This window comes from Cervus elaphus, chromosome 5, assembly GCF_910594005.1.
Source record: "Cervus elaphus chromosome 5, mCerEla1.1, whole genome shotgun sequence".
Taxonomy (NCBI): Eukaryota; Metazoa; Chordata; class Mammalia; order Artiodactyla; family Cervidae; genus Cervus; species Cervus elaphus.
The window spans coordinates 122,274,026-122,285,718 of record NC_057819.1 but is presented as its reverse complement, the minus strand read 5'-3'; the positions used below and the strand labels follow the sequence as shown (position 1 = coordinate 122,285,718).

General features: G+C 51.1%; 1 protein-coding gene across 1 annotated transcript; it reads right to left on the bottom strand.

Annotated features, from left to right (window-relative positions):
• Nucleotides 1–4,249: 4,249 nt before the first annotated feature.
• Nucleotides 4,250–11,156, bottom strand: LOC122695354 (secreted and transmembrane protein 1-like). The gene is made up of 6 exons (XM_043905128.1): nt 11,093–11,156; nt 6,769–6,924; nt 6,263–6,577; nt 5,341–5,399; nt 4,861–4,923; nt 4,250–4,633 (listed from the first exon to the last, which is right to left on the bottom strand). The coding sequence occupies exons 2-6, from the start codon at nt 6,854–6,856 to the stop codon at nt 4,616–4,618; spliced, it is 543 nt and encodes a 180-aa protein (XP_043761063.1). The 5' UTR covers nt 6,857–6,924; nt 11,093–11,156; the 3' UTR covers nt 4,250–4,615.
• Between the last annotated feature and the right edge of the window lie 537 nt (nt 11,157–11,693).

The window sequence follows — 11,693 nt, the reverse complement described above, 5'->3', positions numbered from 1 at the left end:
TTCCTTATTATAAGACTGTCGCAAAAGGGGAAACATCTTCTAAGATCCACAAATCCTGTTTTCCCAAGGCATTGATATAAAGGACTTTTAAACTTCCTCTATTACTGAGAGAATGGCATTTAAATTGACAGAGAATTCCTGTGTCGTTTGGGTCTGAGTATTGAGTACATTTTAGCCCAAATGTCCTGAGAGCCCAACATCTAGAGTCTTGCTTTCCAAAAAGGAGCAGAATTTGCAGCTTTAACCAAGGGCCGGGCGTGGGGTGGCTGGGACAAGGCTCATTTCTTCCTCCCTAGACAGGGTCCATCCCACCACAGGGACAGCGTGTCACTCTGCCCCATTACTTGGCTTGTTCGAAACACTTGGATGTGAAGAGACTGTGTTTTAGGGTGTGACCTCCATCCACCAGGCCGATTACCCAGCCCACTCCCGAGTCACCGCTATGGTGACCTCCTTTCTACTGCGGCAAGGACGAGCCGGGGTACTGAAGACTGTGCTGCGAGAAGCCGGAGGGTTCCGAGGACTTGCTCCTACAGTTTCTCTTTCTGCAGAATCAGGAAAGAATGCAAAGGAATTGCCACCAAATCCCAAGAAGCAAAGTCCACCAAAAGAGTGCACACCAACCACTGCCTCTGCTGAGGTGTTTGAGAAACCACCTAGAAGAATCTCCAGCATCATGATAGTGGCACATACACCCTCTTAGCCCCTTCATGGATCACAGCCCTGTTGTGGTGAAGGGGCTTGTGTAACTCAGTGAAGCTGTGAGTCAGGCCACACGGGGCCACCCAAGACAGACGGGACATAGTGAAGGGTTCTGACAAAACACGGTCCACGGGAGGAGGAAGTGGTAACTCCTCCCAGTATTCTTGCCGTGAGGACCCCATGAACAGTATGCAAAGGCAAAAAGATTTGATACCAAATGAGCGCCCACCCCACTCCACCCGACCCGCAGATCAGAAGGTGTCCAATATGATACTGGGAAGAGTATACTGCAGTGGGCCCCCATTTCTCAGTCTCTGGGCCACTCAGCATTCTTCCTCTCCAGGCCCAAGTCCTCATTCCTTGGTAATGGCTACTGGGGCTGTTGTGGAGAGGTCAGTCCTTCTAGCCTCTGGTGTTGTAGGGAGGCCAGGACAATGGTGACCACGTGGGCCTCAGTCCATAGTTCTGGGGCCCTGGGTTGAGGGGCTGGAAACGTGGCAGCTCACCCAGAGCCGAGGCTCCCACAGCATCCAGGTTCTCCCCAGGCGTTCTGCGCCCATTGGTGCTGGCATCCCATTCTTGTTTGGAGGACTGTGGCCTAGAGGCTGAGTCCCCCACCTCTGCCTTCCTCTTGGCCCAGGGTGAAAAAGAGAGGATGGTGAATCTCCTCCTCTTCTTGCATGAGGGGGTGTCTATTTCAGGGGCAGAATTTTGCCAAAGGCCTAGAGGATCCTAGCAAAATTGTTGGCAGGAAACAATAAAAGCGTCGGGCCTGTCAAACCCGCCCCATTCCAACCTCATCCTGCCTTTGTTCATCACCAGCACTCCCTGGGCGCCCGCACCTGCCAGTGCTGGTGCCAAGGGCAGAGGGTGAAATGGACTAGATGCCCGTGGCCTGGAGACGACTCCAGGGATGGACGAGCAGACCTGCGGCAGGACACACAGCACCTGTTGGGAGGGGGTGCCCAACTTCAAGGGGCCATAGGAGTAAAGCACTGAGGAGGTGAGAGAGGGTCAGGTGGTCTGTCTGGGAACAGGGCTCCAAGCAGAGGCACCAGCACACACATGGTCCCCAAGGCCAGAGAGAGCCTGGGGTTTCTGAGGGCCTGCAAGAGGGCCAGTGTGGCTGAGGAGGAGCAAGGGGGGCCTGGGGGGAGGGTCTCTAGGGCACTGCAAGGACTCAGAGCTAAACTTCCTTTAGAGAACTCCTTGAACGTACCGATAAGCAACAAGTAGAAAATTAAAATTAGTCAAGGACCCAGACACAGTATTTCTCTCTAGGTTTCCTGCCTTGGGTGTGCAGGGGCTGAATGACTTATAGTGAGCCCATCCCACGGTGATAGCAACATTAAAATGACCTTTGAATGACTTTCAAAGCATCAACACCTTTGGTCTGTTTTAGGCAAAATGGAACAGATTTCCACGGCCCCCAAAGCATGGTGGTCCCACGTGCCATGCCCACTGTGTCTCAGGGGCCTGGCCCAGGGGGTGGAACAAACCCACCATTTCTGGCATGAACCTTTCTTTAACCTGGGAGATGCAAATACACTCAGTTCTAGACCTGGACTCCGGGTGCCAGCGAAGCTGTTCTGGGATCGTTACCCTCCTGTGAGGGCACAGTCGCCTGGCAGCATGCATTGTGTGCATCTGAGATTCTCCATGGTGAGTGAGGCCTCCCAGATATCTGGCCTTCTGGATGTATTTGGACTTCTTCTTTTTTTTTTTAATATTTATTTATTTGGCTGTGTCGGGTATCATGGGCTCTCTAGTTGTGGCATGTAGGCTTAGCTGCCCCATAGCACTTGGGATCTTAATTCCCTCACCAGGGATCAAACCTGCGTCTCCTGCATTGCAAGGCGAATTTTCAACCACTGGATCACCAGGGAAGCCCTCGCTGGGACTTTTTAGCTTGTAAGACTCACAGCAGCTTGTTTTGGATTTTTATTTTAGTGACTTAAAGATGTATTTCTCAGCTCATTCGATGATTTGCTAGTAGGTTTAGTGGACTCATCTTGAGGATGAGCAATATGGACGTTTTGCAAAGCACTGAAAGTAGCACTTCTAGAAAAACCTTCTTTTTATCACATTACATGTACCTTTTATGAACACATTCAATGAAGCACCAAAGCAGCTCTATCTTTAAAGGAACTTCTCTACGCTGAAAAGAAATGGCCACAACGAGAAACAAGAAAAGGATGAAATGGGAGGGCTCACCAGTAACGGCAAACATACAGTAAGAGTAGGAAGCCATGCACACACACAAACATGATATCAAAACCAGTAATCATGAGAGGAGCAGAGTGCACATGCAGGATATTTGAAATGCACTGGAAAGGAAGAGATCAGCAACTTAAAACAATCATGCACGTATATATATATATAGACTGCTGTATCAAAATCTCATGGTCACAACAAACCAAAAGTCTATTATCATAGATATACACACACAAAAGAAAAAGGAATTCCAAAGAAGACATACAGATGGCTAACAAACACATGAAAAGGTGCTCAACATCACTCATTATTAGAGAAATGCAAATCAAAACCACAATGAGGTACCATTACACGCCAGTCAGGATGGCTGCTATCCAAAAGTCTACAAGCAATAAATGCTGGAGAGGCTGTGGAGAAAAGGGAACCCTCTTACACTGTTGGTGGGAATGCAAACTAGTACAGCCACTATGGAAAACAGTGTGGAGATTCCTTAAAAAACTGGAAATAGAACTGCCATATGACCCAGCAATACCACTTCTGGGCATACACACTGAGGAAACCAGATCTGAAAGAGACACATGCACCCCAATGTTCATCGCAGCACTGTTTATAATAGCCAGGACATGGAAGCAACCTAGATGCCCATCAGCAGATGAATGGATAAGGAAGCTGTGGTACATATACACCATGGAATTTTACTCAGCCGTCAAAAAGAATTCATTTGAACCAGTCCTAATGAGATGGATGAAACTGGAACCCCTTATACAGAGTGAAGTAAGCCAGAAAGATAAAGAACATTACAGCATACTAACACATATATATGGAATTTAGAAAGATGGTAACGATAACCCTATATGCAAAACAGAAAAAGAGACACAGAAATACAGAACAGACTTTTGAACTCTGTGGGAGAAGGTGAGGGTGGGATGTTTCAAAAGAACAGCATGTATACTATCTATGGTGAAACAGATCACCAGCCCAGGTGGGATGCATGAGACAAGTGCTCCGGCCTGGTGCACTGGGAAGACCCAGAGGAATCGGGTGGAGAGGGAGATGGGAGGGGGGATCGGGATGGGGAATAAGTGTAAATCTATGGCTGATTCATATCAATGTATGACAAAACCCACTGAAATGTTGTGAAGCAATTAGCCTCCAACTAATAAAAAAAATTAAAAAAAAAAAAAGAAAAGAAAAAGGAATTCAAGTGCATCACTAAAGTCATCCAATCATAAGAGAAAAGAAGAGGAAAGGAAGAAAAAAAGACGTACCACACCACCTCCAAAAAAAAAAAATAACCAACAAAGAATACACTCAGTGGGGTTGTACAGTTTTGCTTATAAAGACATCTGGCATATATGATTTGGGATGCGGTTTGGGAACAGGAAGGGGCAGCACTTGGGACAGGTGGTAGAGAGGGGAGCCCCAGGGCTGGGGAAGACCAGGGAGGTTGGACACAGATTCCACCAGCAGCCACCTGTCCAGCTTGCCATCCGGGGCTACTGTACCCTTTGGGGTGGTGGAGGAGGCCCCATCCATCATCTCAGGCCACTGATAGCCTCATTTTGGTTCCATAAGTGCTTCCTGGAAGGTCCCTTGAACTGGTTCTTATTCATGTTCCAAAGACAAGAGCGTGTCCATGATCAGCTGAGGACCCCAGACTGGGGCCTCTCCCACGTGACTGCAGCGTGGCACTCCTGCCCTAGGGAGGAGCACAGGCCTGCATGGGGTGGAGGAGGGGGAGGGTCCTGTTAGGTCAAGTGCTATGGAACGTGAGATTTTGCACTTTGAGCCCCAAAACCTGCTAAGGAGCCTTCCTTGGCATGTAGATCAGGAAGAAGCCAGGAAGTTGCCAAGCTTCCTAGTCCTCAGCCTGGTCTTCCCGCATGTCCCCTCTGCATAGTCCAGTGCACACAGCTCCCCACCCCAGGCTCAGAGCCTCCTTACCTGACGAAGGGAGGATGGGATTGATGAGAGCCACGCGCAGACATCTTTGCCCACAAGTGCATCCTGTAGGAACATCCACCACCCACACATCTTAGGTCTCCTGGAAGGAGCAGGAAGCCCCCATGCCATCCTCTAAGGTGTCCTAGGGACAGTGTGAATTCAGTGGCCTGTCCGGGGTGGGGCATCTGCATGCTGGGACTGGGATGGCATATGCTGGCTGGGGTCCTCTGGGGGAGGGGTTCTGGCTCTCTGGGACCTCAAACGCTCCCCACTTTCTCACTAGTCTCAGTGGGTACGAGACCATGGGCAGAGTGTCTATTTCAGGTCTGAGATGACCCCACCTCTCCCCTGTCCACAGACCAGGCACATCGGCCAATACCTTCTGGAGCTTGAAGTTCAGGGAACCAACCCTCAGAGCCACACCAGTGTGCAGATCAGTAGGCTGAAGAGAACAACCAGGGCGAGGATGGGGAACATTACCTGGGTCTGGCTCTTGTGTTCAGGATTAACATCCAAAGGGAATATGCTCATCTGCGGACCTGTGGAAAATGGGCAGGACCACCCTCCATTGTTCACCTGTGCAGGAGCCCCTGACCCCCTTGGGGGCACCCTCGAGGGGGACATCGCCTGTGATTGGGAAGCACATGGGTGGGAGAATGGCAGGGGGATGGATGCATGGGATGGGCAGGGCTCCAGGCACAGAGGGTGAGGATGTCAGAGGAGGGAAGACCCAAGAGGGCTTTCTGTAGGCTCCCCTCCTATACCCCAGGATGAAGATAGAAACACCTTCCTGTGGAATGTGTGAGGAGCAGGTCTTGTGGCTCTGCCCAAGAGACACAGGGCAGGTTGGCGGGGGCCTGCCCAGGGTCTGCCCTGACGCAGCCCCTCCGCCCCAGGTATCAGATGAGCCCTGGATACAGGAGTTCATGAAGGCCTCACTGGGTTCCCCACTTAGGGTCCGGCTGGTGCCTTCTTAGCCCCTCCCACTGTTCCTGGTCCGGGGCAAAGTTGGACCCCTACTTCCTGTCCCCAGGGCTCAGGGTGACTACTCTGAGTCAGAACCCGCGAGGGCGGTGGGTGGAGGGATGGTGACTGGGGAAGCTTTGCAGCAAAGGAAGGGGTGGGGTGGGGGGAGAGGAGGTGTGCAGGGAGGGAAGGCGCCGGCTCCCTGAGCAGATGGGGAGAGTGACCAGACCCACGTGCCGTGAGCCCTGAGGAGAGGCTCAGAGCGGGCACAGACGTGGGGTGGGTGGGGCAGGGTGGGAGTCCTCTTCAGGCCTCATCTCCGTGGTTCTGGGCACCTCAGGTTGGCAGGAATCACTCCTCCCTAGTTGCTCCGCACTCCCACCCGCCAGACAGAGAAGCTCGTGGGGGTCAATCCCCCCCAACCCACTCTGCTCACCTAAGACAATCAGGGTGGTGATTTCGACATTTCTCTGGCGCCCCTTCAGATCCCACTTGTACTGCCCTGCATGGGTGTCCTGGGCTTCTTCAATCACCAGATGCGCCTCACCCTTGTGAATCCAGAGCTGCCATCCATCCTGGCTGAACTTTCCAGGGGCCTCTACGCTGAAGATGAGCTTCCAGGGAGCCGTGGGGTTCGTTTGCAGGGAGATGTTGATGTGGAAAAAGACATTGGAGATGCTGCAGGTCATCGTGGCTGGCTTGCCCTTCAACACAGCAACCACGCCCTTGGTGCAGTTGGGGTGATCCCAGACTGTGTGGGGGACAGTCACACGTGTGGGTCATGGCTGGACCTCAGGACATCCACTGACTGCCCTTCCTGGGGTCACTGGCACTACCTGGAGCCTGGGCCCCTCCTGGCCTGATCTAGGTCTCTCCTGCCACACCCGGCTTGCCCCTGCTGCCTCCCCCAACCCCCTGCAGAGTTGGGACCATGCAACTTACTTCCACTCTGAGCACTGCTGAAGGTGGCCAACAACAAGAGGACCCAGAGCATCCTGGGAGCGAGGAGAGTGGATGCTGAGGTCAGCATGGCCAGCAGGACGTGGAGGAGTTTTAAGGGGTGCCTCGTCCTCCTTAAAACTGGTTTTTGGGACACCCCTGGAGGAAGGAAAGCTGATGAGTCAGAGATCCCTTAGGCTCCTTCGGAAGCCTGTGAGAAGGGCTACACCCTTGCCAGGGTCCCCAAGCTCCTCCCTGACCACTGTGACCTGACCCTTCTCTACAACTTTATAATGTCTGCAGTGGGACCACTGTCAGACAGATGAGAAACACAGATGAGACAGGAAACAAGTCCCTGGGAGACAAGTCCATTGATATTGCTGGGGTATCTTGAATTTTATATAAAACATGCAAAACTCCCTGAGCCGTGTGTCCTGTAGAGACGGGTCAGGACACAGAATCTCGTGTAGCCCCTTAAACCTGACACCAACCTAAAACCACCTTGGATGCTCCCAGCCCCTCTTCCACTCTTGCATTTTGAGGCTTGGCATTTGGGGACACTTGGTCCACTCTCCAGATTTGCTTTTATCCACAAAAAGAGTCTTCCTGTGGAACTCGTGAGTTACAGTCCAGAAGCTAACTTTGACTTCCTCTGAAACAAATGCTCATCTCAGGCTTTGGCATCCAGTAAAACTGACATTTGGGCTTCCCAGATGTGCAGTGGTAAAGAACCTGCCTGCCAATGCAGGACACACAAGAGATGAGGGTTCAATCCCTGGGTCAGGAAGATCCTCTGGAGTAGGAAATAGCAACCAATTCCAAATAGTCTTTCCTGGGAAATTCCATGGACAGACTCAGACATGACTGAGCAACTAACACTTTCACTTGTCATAATGACATGTAGCTACCATTAGGTACTACACAGAGGATGAGATGGTTCGATAGTATCACCAACTCAGTGGATATGAATTTGAGCAAACTCAGGAGATAGTGGAGGACAGAAGAGCCTGGCGGGTTACAATCCATGCGGTTACAAAGAGTCAGATACGACTTAGCGACTGAACAACAAAAAGTAGCTTCACTGCTTGAAAAATCCTCTGTGTTCCATCTATTCATCCCTCCTTCCCCCCAACTCCTGACAACCACTGATCTTTTTACTGTGTCCAGAGTTTTGCCTTTTCCAGATCTATGGAGTTGGTACCCTTTGGTTTTGAATTCAGTGTCTCTGATTTTTTTCCCCCCCACTTCAGGGGTAATTGGGCAGAAGGGCCTGAAGCAAAGGGAACTGTGGATGTAATCGCTTCCAGGAGCTGGGGGCCACTGGTGACCAGCCCCAGTCCTGACTCCAGGATACTCTGGGTGAAACAAGGAGAATGAAATGGGGAGGGACAATCTCAGGACCCAGACCCCTGTGACTGGTGCTGCTGTCTGCTGCTTCCCTTAATTTTCTAGACTTGCTTCTATTCCTAATTTATCGTCAGAAGGACAGCCTTCTTTTCTCACATATGTACAACATCTGTAGTTGAAGAAGAAAGAAGTCACCTGAGAGACACGTGTTCTTGTGCACACACATGTATCTGCTTTTACATATGTGGAATCAGGTTAGATAACCCATTACTTGATTCACTCTTCTCTCCCTCTGTACTGTACGTACTAGGGTGAATGTTTTTGTTTTTTAGTCGCTAAGACATGTCTGACTCTTTGAAATCCCATGTACTGTAGCCCACCAGGCTCTTCTGTCCATGGGATTTCCCTTGCAAGAATATTGGAGTGGGTTGCCATTTCCTTCTCTAGGCGATCTTCCCGACTCAGGGATCGAACTCACATCTCCTGCATTGGCAGGCAGATTCTTTACCACTGAGCCAACAGGGAAGGCTGCAAGGTGGCCCCAAAACACATGTCCACCCAGAACCTATGAAGGTGAGCCTCACTTGGAAACAGAGCCTTTGCAGTCATAAATAAAGAGGAGGTCGTATTAGAGCAGCGTGGGCCCCAATCTAATGTGACTGGCTTTCTTATAAGAAGAGACAAATCTATAAGAAAGAGACACAGGAAGAGGCCAGGAGCTGACAGAGGCACAGGCTGGAGGGATGTGGCCACAAGCCAAGGGACACCAGAGCCACCAGAAGCTGGAAGAGACAAGGAAGGATGTTTCCCTGCAGCTGTGCTGACACCTTGATTTTGAATCCGGCCTCCAAACTGGAGGAGGGCAAACTTTGCTTCTTATGATCCCTTGTTTGTGGTCCTTGGTCACGGCTGCCCCAGGACACTCACACTGTCCCCTCCCTCTTTCCCCAGACCTCAGCTTTCCCCTCACTGGAATGATCAGGCACAAACCCCAGACACTGGAGGGAGTGTTCTGCGGTCATGTTCTGTCCATTTCTCTGCGACTGGTTCTCACTTTGTAGTGTGTTGCTGGTGAGGTCTGCCTCCCAGGATCCTGAAAGCTTGACTTCAGTGGCTGCAAGGATTCCCTTTGTCTTAGCTTGTGAGCAGCCCAGGCCCCTTGGCTCCCAGCTCTGCCTCTTCCTGGTGACACCTGGGGCTGTGGAGGGGCTGACCAGCTCATCCTGGTTCTGGCCCCTCGGGTTTCCACATTGTCACTGCCTTTGCAAACCCTTCGCTCATCCTCCTGGGACTGTCTGTCTTCTCCTTAAAAGGTTATAAGACTTTCACCCCTTAAAGAAACAAACTGCCTTCCAGGCTAAGTACGTTTCCATCACCATTTCTCCCTGGATAGTCTTTGGATAAAGACTCCAAGTATTTATGTTGTCCTGTCTGTCTTTTCCTGGAAGGCTTCAGGGTTTTGTTTTAAAGTAGTTTTTGTTGTTTGTTTAAAGTATCCTTTTTAAAAGGCTTCCCAGATGGTGGAATATCCATCATGGTCAAGTTTTGTCTGTTTTTATGCTCAAATCTTGAATATTCCTCAAGGTCTCTTTGCAAGCGGCATGTCACAGATCTAATTTTGTTTCCTTTCCAGGAGGACAAGTGGTGCCTGGGGCACTGAAGAGTGAAGCTCCCTGTCCCCCTGGCCAAGGCACCCCCACCATCTGGGGCTCTTCAGGCTCTGCCAGGCCACGTGGTACAGTTACTTTGCTGCCCATCGTGCGTTTTCACCCCTGGGAAGGCAGGTTCTCTCTGTGGATGTTTATCTTTCCTTTGACATTCGGTTTACAGAAGAACATTAACACAGTTTTAATCAATTTATTTCTTTTTTTTTTAAGAACAAAGAATTTGGTGATTGAGTGAAGAGAGACAGCTGCCCTGATCCTGCCACAACCTGCTCAGCATAATGCAAGAGAGGCTGAGATTTCACAGGTGGACACAATCTAGTAGCTGCCTTTCAGTAATTGCCAGGATGGGGCATAAATAGCTCATCACTATTACTTGCTGCTGAGAACCTCATGTGATGGAAGGTTCTAGAAAGAGGTGTTGCAACTTCCTGTGCTGGGGCTTTTCCTGGCACTTCAGGTAAAATCTGCTCAATTCTTTTTCTGAGTATTTTTTACAAAATAACTTCTTAAATTGGAAGTTTCTCATACACAGACTGGTGCCCAGTGACCCATAGGGCCCAAAGGCATCCTTGCTGGTGGTGGACAGCGACTCCTGGCCCCCTAGCCAGAGCCCTCGGGGCTGCCTGGAGGGAGACCCTTGCCCAGGGGTGTCCTACCCTGAGCCTGCCTGAGCAGGCAGGAGATTCATCTTGTGTGCTCTTCTCTGGCCACTGATCTGTCCTGGAGGAAGCCTTGGGCAGGAACCCGAGAGTTTCCAGTCTCCTCAAGATCTCCCCTTGGGCCCCAGCCACTCTGCTGCTTCCACTGACCTCGGAACAGCCTTTGGCTCCCCTGTTTCCCACCGAACATAGGCCTTGGTGTCCCATCGACGGAGAGGCAGGCCATGTCTCCCCAGGCTGAGGAATACCTTCCCAGGGAGGCCTGCCCACTGGCCCCCAAAGCTGGAGCAGGCAGGTGTCCTCAGGGTCACATGGAGGGTTCACCCCCCCAGGGAACCAAAGGAAGAGTGCCACCTAAGCCTGTGCCCTGAGAGCAGTGATCCCTCACTGTGTGAGAGGCAGAGCCTCCTGCTGGTGACCTGGCATCATCACTGAATGCTCAGTGCGACCAGGAGACTTAGTGGAAAGGGCAGGTGTGTTCTTTCTGGGAGGGAGCTAGCCAGGGGTCTATAGTATCCAGAAGGAACCTCACCCCCTCAAAACCTTTCCTCATCACATTTCCCGGGAGCTCAGCGCTACATCTCCATCAACCCAGCCCCTATTTGAGTGTGGTCCTACACCAGGACCCTCGGCCCCCACCCCTCCAGCTCTCACCTGCGACCAGGTAACCAGCTCCTCCTCCACGCCCGCAGCTGCAGCCTGTCTGTGCACTGGTCTGAGCGGCTGGACTAAACCTGAATGATGATCCCAGGGCGGAGCCAGGAAAGGAGGAGGCGGGGATGATTCAGAATCCAAGCACGTGGGGTCTGACACCCAGGTCCTATATTCAGGAAGGAAACTTCAAGTTATGGAAAGACACTCGAGTTTCCTATAAAACCAGAGACATTACGTTGCCAACAAAGGTCCACCTAGTCAAGGCTATGGTTTTTGCAGTAGTCATGTATGGATGTGAGAGTTGGACTATAAAGATAGCTGAGCGCAGAAGAATTGATGCTTTTGAACTGTGGTGTTGGAGAAGACTCTTGAGAGTCCCTTGGACTGCAAGGATCCAACCAGTCCATCCTAAAGGAGATCAGTCCTGGGTGTTCATTGGAGGGACTGATGGTGAAGTTGAAACTCCAATACTTTGGCCACCAGATGCAGAGAACTGACTCATTTGAAAAGACTCTGATGCTGGTAAAGATTGAGGGCAGGAGGAGAAGGGGACGACAGAGAATGAGATGGTTGGATGGCATCACTGACACAATGGAGATTG